General features: G+C 44.7%; 1 protein-coding gene across 11 annotated transcripts in view; it reads right to left on the reverse strand.

Annotated features, from left to right (window-relative positions):
- LOC132399614 (tropomyosin alpha-3 chain) overlaps positions 1-18,144 on the reverse strand; it is an 86,243-nt gene that overhangs the window by 25,904 nt on the left and 42,195 nt on the right. For 6 of the 11 annotated variants that reach the window (XM_059980162.1, XM_059980166.1, XM_059980160.1 and 3 more), the window contains 3 exons: positions 12,755-12,872; positions 11,748-11,818; positions 1,640-1,715 (listed from right to left, as the gene is read on the reverse strand). In XM_059980162.1, coding sequence (XP_059836145.1) covers positions 1,640-1,715; positions 11,748-11,818; positions 12,755-12,872 — 265 coding nt within the window. Of the gene's footprint in view, positions 1-1,639; positions 1,716-3,772; positions 3,849-11,747; positions 11,819-12,754; positions 12,873-18,144 lie in introns of all 11 variants that reach the window. The other 5 variants (XM_059980161.1, XM_059980165.1, XM_059980159.1 and 2 more) reach the window with 1 other exon arrangement.

Here is an 18,144-nt window from a genome sequence, read left to right on the forward strand (position 1 = left end):
CCTCTGCTCCACCCCACATCCTCCAATCCTTTCTCTTTCACATTTCTCTATATTTTCCATATAAAACATCCTACCATGCTGCATCTCTGCACTGTGGTGACCTTCAGTCCAAACTGTCCAATGCATCAGCAGCCATTAAAGACACATACACAGAAAGGTGCTGGAATCATAAAGGATCCCAGCTACCCTGCTCACTCCCATCAGGAAGGGGGTTACGTAGATCTATGCTAGAACCACCAGACTGAAAAACAGTTACTTTTCCCAAGGTAGATCAACACCTCTACCCAGCAACTCCACCACTACTTTATTATTCCCTATCAGTCACCTTATGTACAGCTTAGTGTCACTTCTTGGACGTACAACAATCTATTTGTAGAGGCCATCTTATGTATTTATTGTGCTTTTTAAAACTATTGTTTTTTTTGTGCTCCATCAGATCCAGAGTGACATTATTTTTTCTCCTTCACACTTGAGTCCAGGGAATGACATTAAACGATTTTGAGTACTGATAGAAAATGCCTGCATTTGGAGTACCTCCTATTTAACTACCCTGGCAGTCTCCTGATCCTGGAGTGACTGTCTTTATGGTCAGGTCTACAGCAGAGCCAGATGTGGGTTCCAGGGGTGCAGTTCTGCATCAGTCATCAAGGCACAGATGGGCCCTTTGGCCCAACTCATCCACCCAAGCTAGTTCCACTTGCCTCTAAACCGTTCCTAGCCACAGAACTATTCAACTGTCTCAAATGTTGTAGCCGTACCTGCCTTTACCACTTCCTCTGCAAGCTCATTCAGGGGCTCTTTACAACTCATCATCTCAGGACTAATACTTCTTGCAGAACTTTTGCACATGGTTGTCTGGAGGACTTTGTGCCTCTTTTTTTGGTTTATTCTATTTATTTATTTTCCTGTAAATGTATCTCAATACAACACAAGTACCTTGATAATAAAATTCAATTGACTTTCCCCACACAGAGGGTCAAAGTCAAATAAATGTTATTTTATTAACCTTTTGCCTTTCATCTTAAGCACATGCCCATTAGTTTTAGACTCCCCTACCAAGAGAAAGATTGTGACCATCAACCTCATCTAGACCCCTCATGATTTTATAAACCTCTCCAAGGACACCCCTCCTACACTCCAGGGGGAAACAGTCTGAGCCTCACCAGTCTCCCCTTATAGCTCAAGAACCTTCAGTCTCCATAACACTCCTAAGCCCAAGTAATGGTAAATGCAGGACAGACAGCAAACTTCGGTGGTGCCTGAGAGAAAAGCCACTCCAAAGATTGAAACAGAGTTAACATGAGGAACAGAGACAGGGATAGGCCATTCGGGCCCTCATGCCTGGTCTTCTGTTTGATACAATCACAGTCGATCTTTTATCTTATTGGCACTTTCCTACCCTAACCCCATGTTGCTTGGATACATGTAAGCCATTATATTCTTACCATTGTCAATCACACACAAGAAAGACACCTCAACAGAAAACCAAATTACACCCTTCATTAAACACTGGTTAGGGCTGAACAAGTTTGATCAGACTGCATTTGACTGACTTTGTGTACAGAGGATGCTTCGAGATCTTCTTGTGAACACAGATAGGAAGGGGGAGAGGGAATTCTGGGGAAAAGGACAAGCCTACCTTCTCGGCCTGGGCTTCCAGTGACTTGAGATTATTTGTCACATTTTTAAGCTCCTCTTCTAGCTCTGCACACTTGCTGTTGGTGCAGGGAAAGGAAGGAGTGGGGAAAGTGACACAATAGAGGACAGAATAACCACCAAATGACATAAGGAAGGGAGGAAGGGAGAAAGCAGAGAGAGAAAGAAGCAATCAATAAAGAACGTGGCATACACAAATATAAAAGCTTCACACACAGGAGGGTATGCAAAGCAAAATCAAAGCTCTGGGCTCGTCCTGCAATGACATATCACTAACACACATAAATGCTGGAGGAACTTAACAGGTCAGGCAGCATCTATGGAGAGGAATAAACAGTCAGTGTTTTGGGCCGAGACCTTTCTTCAGGACTTATCACCTGTGTTGCTGGCGCTGTAACAGCGTCATGCTAACCACTACGCTACCATGCCATGTAGTGGGCCTCAGAGAAACCCGAGGGCATCTCTCATGGCACTCTGTCACACCCAGGGTAGCACTGCAGGGAACTAAAGAGCCTTCAGTATTGGGATGGGACTGGAGAGCACAGGGATAAAAAGGTTTACGATCTTGCAACCACTATCAACTCTTAATTTACATTTAAAAAAATGAGATGTCTGATTCCTATATAAAAATAAATTTAAAAAGCTCAGGGGTGTCAGAGTTCAGAGTTTAATTCCAACGTCCTCTGTAAGAACATTTATGCATTTTCCCTGTGTACATGTGGGTGTACATGTCCATAACTGTACCGGTTAGTAGGTTAATTGGTCATTGAAAATTAACCCATGATCAAGCTAGGGTTAAACTGGTGGGTTGCTGGGTGCCGCAGCTCGAAGGGCACTCATCTTCAAATGGAAAATTAAACTAATTCTGTCTTTGCCTAATGTCTCACAGCACAGACGGAACCCTTTTGACCCTAGCCAGTCCACAGAGAAGTAATCCCCTATTTCTATGCACCCCTGTAGTTTGATCATTTCTACACATACAGATCAACTCCCTTTGGATTATCTTTGCTGCTAGAGGGAGGAGAAACAGACAGAACAAAAATGACACAGACATGCCGGAAGGAATGGAGAGAGTGCAGACAGACAAGCGGGCAGGATGAAGGTAGGTGATGGGTGCAGTGGGAAGGACATGTCAGTCACTAGAATTAGTGATTAGGGTAGAAATCATCTCTACAGAGGATTAGACTGGATGTGGATGAAAGAAGGGGTATTAGGCAAGGTATGTGCAGTTAGAAATGGTTTTTTTTAAAGCTATAATGTAAGCTCTTGACGTACTCTCAGTGGCCACTTTATTAGGTACGGGAGTGGAACCTCAGTGTGGCTTTCTGCTGCTGAAGCCCATCCACTACAAGGTTGGATATGTTGTGCATTCAGAGATGCTCTTCTGTACACCACTGTTGTAACATGTGGTTACCTGAGTTACAGTCACCTTCCTGTCAGCTTGAACCAGTCCGGCCATTCCCCCCTGACCTCTCTCATTAACAAGGCGTTTTCACCCACAGAACCGCCGCTCTGGATGTTTGTTGGTTTTTTCCGCACCTTTCTCTGTAAACCCTGGAGACTATGTGTGAAAATCCCAGATTAGCAGTCTCTGAGATACTCAAACCATCCTGTCTGACACCAACAACCATTCCACAGTCAGTCACCAAGATCACATTTCTTCCCCAATCTGATGTTTGGTCTGAACCTCTTGCCCACGTCTGCATGCTTTTATGCTTTGAGTTATTTCCAAATGATTGGCTGACTAGATTTTTGTACTAACGAGGTGTATAGATGTACCTAATAAAGTGGCCACTGAGTGTATACTGGCCTAATTCCCAACTCCGTGTCAGAATCATTTTTTAAAAAACAAATCTCTTCATGTCTCCAGCTGTGAATCAACTAAGTAATACCTGTCGCCATATCCAACACTCCTAGAAAAGTCTAGATTTCAGTTGACAGAAACTGTAGCTGAACCAGTATTAAGGTAGCCACAAGTAACATTTTAGGTTGTAAAAATTATTTGACAGTCAAAGTGTCACATGCAGCAAAACAAAGCCCCTCCCTCCATTTCTCCCCAAGTTTACAGGGAAACAATTCAGCAAGTGAGGAAAGAAGAGCAGAAAGTGTCCAGTACCTTTTCCTCTAACGCGATTAAGGCTTTCAAAGACTGATCCCTGGTTCTAAGTTCCTCCTCCAATTTCCGCAAATTGCTGTTAGTGTCCACAGGGTACGTGCAAGAGGGGTCATGGGTCAAATGGGATGATTTGATAATGAACAGCATGCAAAGAAACCAGAGAACAAAAAGGGATACAAGGGGGAAAAAAAGGGGAACACAGTCATGATGAGGTTTGCTGGTCCCGAATCCCAAGAACGTGTAACACGAACAAGAGCAAGTTAAAATGGGAAAGGTTCATGGCGAGATGTCACTTTCCCTCAAAAACAGGCCTGGCTGCTGGTCGGGTGAGTGAAACAAGTGATGGCAGATCACTGGAGAAGTTCATATCTGTCAGCTGAATGACAGAGGGCCTATAGAGGAAACCCTACCCCTGGCAGAGGACTGAACCGTACAGACAGCTGGGTTTGGGTTTGAATCCCTTGGGAGTGATTGGTCAGACAACTCCCATTTAGATTGAGGTGACGGTGGGGTCTTATTGCCCCAAGTGAGGTGGAAAGGTAGTGTTGGGTGCCCACCTGATTACCAGACAACGGTTCCCAAGCAGGGACATGGAACTGGTTCAGACTCATCCGTGGCACAGCAGGGTAGCATCGCAGTGCAATGCTATCACAGCTCCAGCGAAGGCATGTATTAGTTGGGCTGAAGAGTTTACATCTGTCTTGTATAACTCTTACAACTCAGGTTCAATTCCACTCTCTGCAAGGAGCTTGTAGATTCTCCCCGTGACTGTGTGGGTTTCCTCCGGGTGCTCTGGTTTCCTCCCACGACCCAAAGATGTACTGGTTGGTTAATTGGTCGCAAGTGTAATTGGGCTAGAAGAGCCTATTACCGTGCTGTATCTCTAAATAAATTAATCAGGTTTAAGGGCTGGTAGGTGCTGTATTTACTCTGGAACCAGTACCCCAGAGGGCTGGACCAGTATGGGAAAGGAGCACACTTAAGAGTTAAGGAGCTCACAAAGCAGGTCTTGGATTTACAGGAATACCAAAGAAGCTGAAGTTAGCCTTCCAACAGTCGCAGCCATGAATCCAACCCAGGAAATGCCTCTAATTTCACATATAGGCTCTCTTTGCCGAGTAGGCAGTGGCTCCATATTCAAACCTCAGTCCGAGCAGAGTGAGCTGGGAGAGAGAAGAGCTGAATGCAGAGGCTGGGAGAAGAGGAAGGCCCTGCACACCGTGCCAGAGTTAACTGGGTTGCCGTCACTGCTGTTGAGACCCTGTTGAGGGTCTGGTACCGTGGATAAGTAACACCAGAGGTACTGGACTTCAGTCTCAGTCAGCAGCTCTAGGGAAGGTGGGGGGGGGGATGGGCAGACAGAAAAACAGGAAATAGGGAATATTGGGCTGGCATGTAAAACAAAGCAACGACAATTGGGATTAATGTCGGTGAAAAAGATTTGATTTCATCTCAGGAAAGTGACACATTCACCACCTCAAGCCTCGAAAATCTGGTTGGTTTCCACACTCTGACGCTAGGTAGCTCCACATAACCAGGGGTGTGAGGAACATCCTCAGGTAAACAGTGGAGTAGAGCAATTTCACCCACATCATTAGGAGCCCCTGGAAACAAATCAGGTACCCACAGTACCTAGTCCCTTGTCCTTTAAGGAGCTTCACTCACCCTGAATAGGTCATTTTGTGCTTACGCAGTTGCTCTCGGTACAGTGAACGCCATTTCCTTGCTCATCCTTTGGAAAGCCAGCCCTGTGTGCTAAGCAAAGTGCTGCAGCCTTCGGGAAAGCTGCAGTGTGGAAGGGTCCAACAAGCCACTTGGTTCAGGGGATAACCACAGACGAGTGACAAATGCTAGCCTGGCCACTGACATAGAAGCATAGAAAACCTACAGCACAATACAGGCCCTTTGGCCCACAAAGTTGTGCCAAACATGTTCTTACCTTCGAAATTACTGGGCTTCCCCTTAACCCTCTATTTTTCTAAGCTCCATGTACCTATCCAAAAGTCTCTTAAAAGATCCTATTGTATCCGCCTCCACCACCGTTGCCGGCAGCCCATTCCACACACCCACCACTCTCTGAGTAAAAAACTTACCCCTGACATCTCCTCTGTATCTACTCCACAGCACCTTAAACCTGTGTCCTCTTGTGGCAACCATTTCAGCCCTGGGAAAATGTCTCATCATCTTATACACCTCTATTAGGTCACCTCTCATCCTCCATCGCTCCAAGGAGACAAGGCCGAGTTCACTCAACCTATTCTCATAAGGCGTGCTCCCCAATCCAGGCAACATCCTTGTAAATCTCCTCTGCACCCTTTCTATGGCTTCCACATCCTTTCTGTAGTGAAGCAACCAGAACTGAGCACAGTACTCCAAGTGGGGTCTGACCAGGGTCCTATATAGCTGCAACATTACCTCTTGGCTCCTAAATTCAATTCCATGATTGATGAAGGCCAATACACTGTATGCCTTCTTAACCACAGAGTCAACCTGCGCAGCTGCTTTGACTCAGACCCCAAGATCCCTCTGATCCTTCACACTGCCAAGAGTCTTACCATTAATACTATATTCTGCCATCCTATTTGACCTACCAAAATGAACCACCTCTCACTTATCTGGGTTGAACGCCATCTGCCACTTCTCAGCCCAGTTTTGCATCCTATCAATGTCCCGCTGTAACCTCTGACAGCCCTCCACACTATCCACAACATCTCCAACCTTTGTGACATCAGCAAACTTACTAACCCATCCCTTCACTTCCTCATCCAGGTCTTTTATAAAAATCATGAAGAGTAAGGGTCCCAGAACTGTCCTTGAGGCACACCACTGGCAACCAACCTCCATGCAGAATATGACCCATCTACAACCACTCTTTGCCTTCTGTGGGCAAGTCAGTTGTGGATCCACAAAGCAATGTCCTCTTGGATCCCATGCCTCCTCACTTTCTCAATAAGCCTTGCACAGGATACTTTATCAAATGCCTTGCTGAAATCCATATACACTACGTCCACTGCTCTTCCTTCATCAATGTGTTTAGTCACATCCTCAAAGCATTCAATCAGGCTCGTAAGGCACGACCTGCCCTTGACAAAGCCATGCGGACTATTCCTAATCATATTATGCCTCTCCAAATGTTCATAAATCCTGCCTCTCAGGATCTTCTCCATCAACTTACCAACCACTGAGGTAAGACTCACTGGTCTATAGTTTCCTGGGCTATCTCTTCTCTCTTTCTTGAATAAAGAAACAACATCTGCAACCTTCCAATCCTCCGGAATCTCTACCGTCCCCATTAATGATACAAAGATCATCACCAAAGGCTCAGCAATCTCCTCCCTCGCCACCCCCCCCACAGTAGCCTGGGGTACATCTCGTCTGGTCCCAGCGACTTATCCAACTTGATGCTGTCCAAAAGCTCCAGCACATCCTCTTTCTTAATAGCTCCATGCTCAAGCTTTTCAGTCTGCTGCAAGTCATCACTACAATCACCAAGATCCTTTTCCATCATGAATACTTAAGTATTCAGTTAGTACCTCTGCTATTTCCTCCGGTTCCATACGTACTTTCCCACTGTCACACTTGATAGGTCCTATTCTTTCACATCTTATCCTCTTGCTCTTCACATGCTTGTAGAATGCCTTGGGGTTTTCCTTAATTCTGCCTGCCAAGGCCTTCTCATGGACCCTTCTGGCTCTCCTAATTTCCTATTAGCCTTATAAACTTCTAGATCTCTAACATTACCTAGCTCTCTGAACCTTTTGTAAGCTTATCTTCTTGACTAGATTTATTACAACCTTTGTACACCACGGTTCATGTACCCTGCCATAGCTTCTCTGTCTCATTGAAACGTACCTACGCAGAATTCCTCACAAATATCCCTGAACATTTGCCACATTTCTTCCGTTCCTTTCCTTGAGAACATCTTTTTCCAATTTAAGCTTCCAATTTCCTGCCTGATAGCCTCATAACTCCCTTACTCCAATTAAACACTTTTTTTTAACTTCTCTGTTCCTATCACTTTCCAATGAGATTGTAAGGGAGATAGAATTATGATCACTATCTCCAAAATGCTCTCCCACTGAGAGATCTGACACCTGACCAGCTTCATTTCCCAATACCAAATCAAGTACAGCCTCTCCTCTTGTAGGCTTATCTACATATTGTGTCAAGAAACCTTCCTGAACATACCCAACAAACTCCACCCCATCTAAACCCCTTGCTCCAGGGAGATGCCAATTGATATTTGGGAAATTAAAATCTCCCATTACGACAACTCTGTTATTATTACACCTTTCCAGGATCTGTTTACCTATTTGCTCCTCGATATTCCTGTTACTATTAGGCGGCCTATAAAAAACACCCAGTAAAGTTATTGACCCCTTCCTGTTCCTAACCTCCACCCACAGAGACTCCATAGACAATCCCTCCTTTTCTGCAGCCATGACACTATCTCTGATCAACAGGACCACGCCAACACCTCTTCTGCCTCCCTCCCTGCCTTTTCTGAAACATCTAAAACCCAGCACTTGAAGTAACCATTCCTGTTCCTGAGCCACCCAAGTCTCTGTAATGGCCACCACATCATATCTCCAAGTATTGATCCACACTCTTAAGCTCATCCGCTTTGCTCACAACACTCCTTGCGTTAAAATAGATGCATCTTAAACCTTTGGACTGAGCGTGTCCCTTCTCTATCACCTGCCTATCGTCCCTCTCGCACTGTCTCCAAGCTTTCTCTATTTGAGAGCCAACCTCCTCTTCCCCAGTCTCTTCAGTTCGGTTCCCACCCCCCAACAATTCTAGTTTTATCTTTCCTCAATAGTCTTAGCAAACCTCTCCGCCAGGATATTGGTACCCCTGGGATTTAAGTGCAACCCGTTCTTTCTGTACAGGTCACACCTGCCCTAAAAGAGGTCCCAATGATACAGTAATCTGAATCCCTGCCTCCCGTCCCAATCCCTCAGCCACACATTTATCCTCCACCTCATTCTATTTCTATCCTCACTATCGTGTGGCACAGGCAGTAATCCCGAGATTACTACCTTTGCAGTCGTGCTTCTGAACTTCCTTCATAACTCCCTGTAGTCTTTTTTCTGAACCTCTTCCCTTTTCCTACATGTCATTGGTACCAATATGTACCATGACCTCTGGCTGTTCTCCCTCCCACTGCAGGATATTTTGGATGTGATCTGAAACATCCCTTCAGTCCATGAATAAATTTACAACACAGAACAATACAGGCTCTTCCACCCACAATGTGGTGCTGACACTTTAACCTACTCCAGGATCAATCTAACCCTGCCTTCCTACATAGCCCTCTATTTTAATTTAATCCATGTGCCTATCTAAGAGTCTCTTAACTCTAATGCATCTGCCTCTCCTCTATCCCCAGCAGCGCATCCCACACACCCACCACACTATGTAAGAAACTTACCTCTGATATTTCCTCTATACTGTCCTCTAATCACCCGAAAATTAGCCATTTCTGCCCTGGGAAAAAGACTCTGGCTGTCCTCTCGATCTGTACCTCTTACCTTCTTGTACGCCTCTATCGTTTTACCTCTCCTCCTCATTTGCTCAAAAGGAGAAAGCCCTAGTTTGTTCAACCTTTCCTCATAAGACATGCTCTCTAATCCAGGCAGCATCCTGGTAAGTCTCCTCTGCACTCTTTGTGTAATAGATGGGTGTGGTTCTAGGATCAGTAAGGTTCACCCTCAGAAGTGCAATGGCATTTAATAAGAAGAAACAGGCTATCACCAGTGGCCTGGGTTCAATTACTGATACTGTCTGTAAGGAGGTTGTACATTCTCCCTGTGACAATGTTGTGTTCCGGTTTCTTCCCACATTCCAAAGACATACAGGTTAGTCAATTAGGCAGCACAGGCTCACTGGGACAGAAGGGCCTGTTACTGTGCTGCATCTCTAAATAAAAATTAATAACAAGTCTTATACCAGCATCTGCACAAAAGGGAATCCAAGTAACTTTAGGGGCAAAATGAGCAGCACCAAGATTAATTGTTGTTTCTGATCTGTGGGAACAGCACCTACTGCTAGTCCCTAATTTCCTTCTACTTGAGAGGCAAACGTGGTCAATTCAGGGAGCAGTTAAAAGTCAACCATCTCACGGTGGATCTCACGTTATACTGAAGGAACTTCTATTCCTGACAATCTGGTAACAGGAGATTCACCTTGAAGACAGCTAAGGACTAGCTCTGTCACATTGATGCATACAGTGAAATGTGCTGTTTGCATCCAATCAGTGAGGATTGTGCTCAGATGGCCCACAAATGGCGCCAGCACAGCACACCCATACCTTACTAACCCTAACCCAGATGTCTTTGGAATGTGGGGGGTGGCGTGGAGGGAGGAAGGGAACCGGAGCACCCAGAGGTAACCCACGCGGTCACAAGGAGAACACAGCAGCAGGAATTAAACCTCAATCGGTAATTATTGGCACTATACTGCGATCGCAGTAACTGCTACGCCACTGAGATGCCCTAACGATCAGCTTTACTGATGCTAACTTTCCTTCCAAATTGTTTGAATTAAATGTGTAGAATCTTGGTAACACTCGTGCAGCCAGGGGTGGGGAGAGAACAGAAGCAGAGTTAACATGTCAGATCAAAGGGCCCTTGTCAGAACAGGCAGTGAAAGAGTGGGATCACTTCCTTTTCCACAAAAAGGCAGGAAATAACAACATTGTGGCCAAGGCTAAACTGGGAGTCCTGCAGGTGGAGCTGGAAGCCTCATGGGACGAGATGTACTGAGGAAGGATATGTGGCTGCAGTAGCCTTGTCCTGATGCAGGGATTCGACCCAAATGTTAACAGCTCCTTTCCTTCCACACAGCTCTGCTAGCACATTCTTCCTTTCCCAAATCTGATGAAGCGCTTCTGACCTGAAATATTAACTGTTTCTGTATTCACAGATGCTGCCAGACCTACTGACCGTTTTCAATATGTCCTTTTGTTTTAGACTGCCAGCATCTGCAGCTTAAAATTTTTTTTTGGTTGGGGGTTCCTGGTGACAATGGATTCAGATCTCTGAAAGACCACCACATTATTTATTTAGAGATACACTGCGGAAGAGGCCCGTTTGGCTCACTGAGCTGACAACCCAGCAACACACCTCTTTAACCCTAACTTAATCACAGGACAGTTTGCAATGACCAACCAACCTACTAACCGGTATGTCTTTGTAGGAGGAAACCTATGCACACATGGGAAGAGCATTCAAACTTGCCTACAGAGGAACCACTGAACTGTAACAGTGCTGTGCTAACTGCTACACTACCATGGCAGACCATGGAACCCTGACCACAACCATACCCACAATGCACTGCCTCAGTAAAGCAGTCAGTATAATCAGTCACCTACCCCAGACATTCCCTTTTCTCCTACCCTCCCCCCAATAAAAACAGGCAGAAGATACAAAGCCTAAAAGTAGGTAGCTTCTACCCTGCTGTTACGAGACTGTTGAATAGACTAGCATGCAATAGTGTCCACCTTTTCATATTATTAACATAATGTTTTATTCACCTTAATACCTTTAATCAAGTCAGACCATAGCCTCTAAATTCCAGACAGTATAATGCCCTCCTGTAGAATAAGACGGACCCCTGACCTCACAATCTACCTCATTGTGACCTGCCTGCACTGCACTCTGCAACTGTAACACTTTATTCTGCATTCTGTTATTGTTTCTCCCTTGTACCATGTCAATGTACCAACGCGAGGAAATGATCAGTTTGGATGGCATACAAAACTTTTTACTGTACCTCGGTACGTGTAGGGTAAGAAACCAGTTTTCTGATAATTCTGTAGACTAGTGGCACTCTACTGAATCAGAAGATACGTAGTGGGAAACCAACCAGGTTTTCAGAATTTAACTTTTAGACCCATCTTCCAAGCAACATGCATTATGATGAACGGCCATGCACACTAGCAAACAAAGGGTGGCTGGATCCGAATACTTACGACTCTGTCACCTCAGCGCGCTCCTCAGTCCGCTCAAGATCACCCTCAATGATCACCAGCTTGCGGGCAACCTGCAGGAAATTTGGTTTGCACGTCAATGTCAACTGGCTCCCAGTTAGGAGGTGTGCCCTCTCTCTGATGTTGCATAACACTTTGTGGGTGTTGTTCACGTGAGATGGGAAGGGGAAACGGGAATTAATCGCAGCATGTTTTGACAGGGAATTTCTATTATAAACGTGAGTGGAGCAATACTGGCCCACAATGTCAATTTAAACGGCAGATCATGTGTAGGCAGATACATATCTGGATCTCTCGATTCCTTGCTGGAAAGTTGTTGGCCCGCCAGCACATCGAGATGTCCATGGAGGAACTATCCACGTTCCAGGTCGCAGGAGTATATGTTGTGGGACGCTCCACAGCCACTGCGAGGGCTTGGTGGGGAAGGACCTCTTCCGCTACTGGTGAGGAAGCCCCTCGATTATAGCCGTAATGTACCACCCCCGGGGAGGGGGCGGGTGGCAACAGGGTTATTGGTTTTAAACTAAATAATTGAACACTAAATACATGGTCTATGAATTTAACCAAGAAAAAGTGTTGCACAAGTTATTCTTGTAAATTTTTTAAAAATTAAGAATAAAACTTATTTTGGTTAATAACAAAATTCCCTACGAGCTGATGTGCCTCAAATAAGGGACAGAATGGCCTGCCGCCTGCTTCTATTTCTCATATCCTTAAAGGGGCCCATCTGTGGAGCTGTGCAGATAAACAGCTGATCCATTCAAATACTGAGGCTCCTCCCATGTTTAACACATACAGAGGGGGTGGGTGCCTGGAATGTGTATCTAAATTTAAACTTACCTCTAACTTTAAATGCAGCACCCTCTTTATAACAATAAGAAAAGTTCTTCTTAAAAGGGAAACTCCAGTTGAACAGCAATGTTGTCTGCCATGTGCATTATTACCCCAGCCTGTGGTCACCCCTCTGCAGAGCTAGCAGCCTCACTCACCTCTTCATACTTGCGATCTGCCTCCTCTGCAATGTGTTTGGCTTCCTTCAACTGGATCTCTTGCAGCTCCATCTTCTCCTCGTCCTTTAGGGCGCGGTTCTCAATCACCTTCATTCCTCTGTGAGGGAAAAGAACAAGCTTCCAGTCAGCTGTAGGCCTTCTCTGCTGAACAAGCACATGTTCACCCCGCCGTGGAGCCAAATTTCTCAGAAATGGCTATCCTGATGCGTTTGGTTCTGGGGTTGACAGCTATTGAACATGGTGGCAGAGAGGGACGTGACCAGCCTAGTCTCAGGCATGGCTGTTGCATACGGGACATGACTTTAGTCTTTCAAAAGTGACAAAGAGCAATGCTGGAAGAGCTCAGCAGGTCAGGCAGCATCTATGGAGAGGAATATACAACTGGAATTTTGGGCCGAGATCCTTCATCAAGCCTGCGGGAAGTGGTGGAATGGAGTTTGAGGACAAGAGATTGGTAGGTGATAGGTGCGACCGGGTGAGTGGGATGCTGGGTGGGTGCGTGGGGGAAGGGGGGTGATGATGCAAGAAGCTGGGAGGTGATCGGTGGGAGAGGTAAAGCGCTGAAGGAAGAATCCGATAAGAGAGGACTATGGACGTGGAGTGAAGGGGAGAAGGTGATGGGCATGTCATGACATGAGGATGAGGAGGAGAAAGGGTGAGAGGGTAACCAGAATGGGGAGGGAAAAAGAAAAAAGAATTTTGGGGGGGGGGAGAGAATGGGGGAACAGAGTGGAGTAATCATTACAAGTCAGAGAAATTGATGTTCATGCCATCAGGTTGGAGAATACCCAGGTGGAATATGAGGCACCAAAGTAAATTTATTGAAGTATTTTTGTGTTGCCATATATTACCTTGAGATTCATTATTCATTTTCCTGCAGGCACGCACAGGAAAAAAAACAACAGAATTTACAAAAACTATACAATAGCTAAGACTAACAAACAGCCAATGTGTAAAAGACATATTCTGCAAATAATAAAATAATATTGAGAATAATGAGCTGTAAGTTGTAGAATCAGTTCAGAGTTCTGGGAGTGAAGTTATCCATGCCAGTTCAGGAGCCTGATGTTTGTAAGGTAGTAATCATTCCTGAACCAAGGCTTCAGTCACTCCTGGCCATTGAGAGTGTCAGCAGAGGGCATGGCCTGCCTTCCACCCTAGTATGGTCTCATCATGGCAGTAGAGGCGGCCTTGGACAGACATGTTCGAATGGGAGGTCAAATTGAAATGGGAGCCACTGGGAGATCCTGGCTGTTGTGGCAGACTGAGTGAGGGAGCACAGGGAGATTGTGGGTGGGGAAAGAGACAGTCGCCTAATGGTCCTTACAGTTGAACAACCTATTATTCTGTCTAGACTCACACATACTCAATGACTACCTGGACATACTCACAGAGCATGATACAAATCAATTGAACCATAATTCAATGAACCTGATAGGCTATCATTCCCCACTTCTGCCACTGGTGATGCAGCTAGTTAATGGTGTGCTACAAAGCTTGCTCGTACCACATTGTGAGTGAAGTAAGCACTCGGCCCCTTCAATACAGTTACAGCCTGTCAGCTGCCTCAGAACATGCATCGCCCAGGTTAGGGCAGGAATCCACTCCTGTGAACTATTCATAACTTGAACAGTCTGCAAGTTGGACATGCAGTCACGAACTAAGTTCCGCGCCAGCACAAGATGTCTCCAGCCTTGCAACAACAGGCAAATTCATCCTGCTGGTCTCCTGCCCGCTCACATGGACAGGAACGTGGGGTATTCATAAACTGAGGAAAGACCTGTACTGTTATCCTAGCCTCTTCCTATATTCCTTGATGCCGCAGCTAGGCAGATAGGATAACACTTTTCAGGGCCAGCTGCAAGATCGGGGTTCAATTCCTGCCACTGTTTGTGAGGGGTCTGTATGTTCTCCCCGTGACCACGTGGGTCTCCTCTGGGTACTCCAGTTCCCGCTATATTCCAAAGGTGTATGGTAAGTTGTGCAAGTGCTACGTTGGCGCCTGAGGCGCAGTGACACTTGCAGGCTGCCCCAGCATACCCTCGGACACGCAAGCAATGTATTTCACTGCACGCTTCAATCTCCATGTGACAAATGCCTGCCTCCTCCTCAAAAATATCCAACAACTTGCTTCTGCACCTCTCCTCATTGTGTAGATTGCTGAGTGAAGAAACACAGTTTCCTCAGTGCTGAGTGAAGAAGCCTCTCCTCACATCACTCCTAGATCTCTTGTAGCCCAAGTCCATCAACCCCGGTCTAGAAGCCCGTCCAGGGGAAACACCCTCCTCACATTCTGTCAGCGTAGTGGTAACACAATGCTATTACAGCTCAGGAAGCCAGAGTTCAATCCCGACATCCTCAGTAAGGAGTTTGTACGTCCTCCCCGTGGAATGCATGGGCTTCCTCTCACACGCCAATGATGTACCAGTTAGTAGGTTAACTGGTCATTGCAAGCTATCCTGTAATTAGGTTAGGGTTAAATCAGCGGTTGTCAAGGGTTGCTGGGTGTGAGGCTCAAAGGGCCAGAACAGCCTATCCAAGCTGCATCTTCAAGTAAGTGAACTTTATAACTTCCAGTCAGACCCTCTCCTATTTTCCTAAGCTCTGGAAAGGCCAGGGATCCAATGCCTGTGTATTTTAAATCAATATTTTTCCCATGGTCACGCAGAGCCACTTGCTAAGCAATTTACTTAGCCACTCCTGGATGTGGCACTGGAGCTACCTGGCACAAGTGACAGAAGTGAAATACTTCTTTCACTGGGGTAGTGCAAGAGGCTGAAGAAATGCAAGCTCTTTCCTCTCTACAACTGGATCTTTGGGCTTTCATAAGGAATGAGAAAAGGTCATTCTGAGAAGGTCAATGTGAGAACAGTGCAAGGAACTGTGTGCATAGGGGGAATGGCTTTGACCAGTTCCTTTCATAATTTTAAAATATATTTATTATCAATGTATACAACCTTGAGATTCTTCTTGCGGACAGCCACAAAACAAAGAAACACCATAGAACCCATTAAAAACCCTACACAACAAAGACAATCAAACAACCAATCTGCAAAAAAAAAGGAACAAATCATGGAAACAATAAAAAAGTAAACAAATAACAACACAGAACATGAACTGCAGAGTGACTGAGAGTGAGTCCATTGCCACGGAGCCAGTTCAGCGCCGAGGTGAGTAAATCTCATGGAGTAGCAAGCTGAACACCGGTTCGTCGAAGTACTTTACATGCAAAGTTCTGTCATAGGAAGCAGGAGAAGCCAAGTTGAGTTTATTGTCCTTTGCACAAGTATGGAGAGGTACAGGTACAGTATCACGAGCTTGGGGGTGTAGACAACATACAGAATATACTGTGGATTATTCAAGACAGTGAAATGAGAGAGAGAAAAAAAGACAACCACAGAGACAAGTCCAGGATGGTCCAAGAGGTGAGCAGTAGCATTCCATTGCTGAGGTAGACCAAGGGTTGTGAAGTTCAGTTCAAGAACCTGATGGTTGTCGGGAAGTATCTGGGATTTGAGGCGTCTGTGTGGGGTGGATCGGGTCAGCATGCCTTACTGAGGCATTACAGTTTCTTTCTTTTCTTTCTAAATCTTTTTATTAATATTAGTAATATGGACAGAATACAGATGATATATTGATAAAGAAATTACCAACATACACATTCCATTACATATGAAAAAAAACATACATAATAGTTACAATATAAATAAGTTTACCAAGACATAAGCCATAAGATATATGTATGGACATAGTAAATCTAAATATTTCATAATGTATAATATAAAAAAAACAGAAAAAAGAAAACAAAAAAAAATTTATATAATGCAAAACTAACTAATCTAATCTAATAACTATAACTAATAAGTAATATAAAAGAAAAAAAAACAAACAAAAGAGAAGAAGAAAAAAAAAGTGGGCTGTTTATAATATCTCACAAAAATAAGTATTCATCAATGCCGTCACTTCCGGTCCTCTCAAAATACATAAGCTAAAAGCGGGAAATCAAATGTACTTGGCACAGGATCATATTACATCATATGAAAATGTTGAATAAATGGTCTCCATAACTTTTCAAATTTAATAGAAGTCTCAAAAGTACCACTTCTAATTTTTTCTAAATTTAAACATAACATAGTTTGAGAGAACCAATTAAATACAGTGGGAGGATCAATTTCTTTCCAATTCAACAATATAGATCTTCTAGCCATCAGAGTTAGAAATGCAATCATTCGACGGGCTGAAGAAGATAAATGCTGTGAATCTAACATTGGTAAACCAAAGATTGCGGTAATAGGATGAGGTTGTAAATCAATATTCAAAACCGCAGAAATAATATCAAAAATATCTTTCCAATATTTCTCCAAAAATGAACACTACAGTTTGGGTACATTGCTGGGTGTCTCGCTTGGTGGTGCAACAATATCAGCGCCGGACTCTTGGAGCAAAGGTTCCTGAGTTTGAATCCAAGTTGGGTTGAGTGTCGAGCTAGCAACTTGGCCTCGTAAAGACAAGAATAGCTTGCTACAGAAAACCGTCAAAAGACGGTGCCTCGATAACTCCACTGCCGAGTTCAGGGCTATTCCTCTTCGTCTTCTACTTTGCTGGGTGGTAACTGATTAGTATCGTGCTTAGTGATGTACCAAGTGTTGATGCACTGACAGTGTGAGCTCTGCTCTGCTCCAGTGAAGGGTTAACACAATGATTAGGTTGGTGACAACACAAAGGACAATGCTTCATTTGTTTGTTTCACAGTGTGAGTGGTACAAGCTGATAACAACAGACTGGAGATGGCCTTAACCCAACAGCGAACCTTCCACATTAAACTGTCTGAAAAACAAAATATTTCAGCACAGCTCTCCCCATTGACTCAAAGCCAGGAACTTTAACTAGCACTGCTTAAAGCAGGAGAACATACTTTTGCCTAAATTCTTGATGAACTCAGCAGGTTGGGCAGCATCTATGGAAAGGAATAAACAGTCGACAATTTGGACCAAGACCCTCATCGGGAATAAATCACAAACAAGAGAAAATCTGCAGATGCAGAAAATCCAAGCAACACTTACAAAATGTTGATGGAACTCAAAAGGCCAGGCAGCATCTAGGAAAAGAGTACAGTACTCTTCCTACCAAAGGGTTTCGGCCTGAAACATCAACTGTCCTATTTTCCTAGATGCTGTCTAGACAGCATTTGCAGTCTGACCATTTTTCAGCTTCATACTTCACCAATCACCTGCAACTTGCACTCCTTCCCCTCTCCCCCACTTCCTATTCTGGCTTCTGTCCCCTCTCTTTCCAGTCTTGATGAAGAGTCTTCACTCAAAACATTGACTGTTTATTCATTTCCACAGATGCTGCCCGTCCTGCTGAGT

The sequence above is a fragment of the Hypanus sabinus genome, chromosome 9 (genome assembly GCF_030144855.1).
Source record: "Hypanus sabinus isolate sHypSab1 chromosome 9, sHypSab1.hap1, whole genome shotgun sequence".
NCBI classification, from domain to species: Eukaryota; Metazoa; Chordata; class Chondrichthyes; order Myliobatiformes; family Dasyatidae; genus Hypanus; species Hypanus sabinus.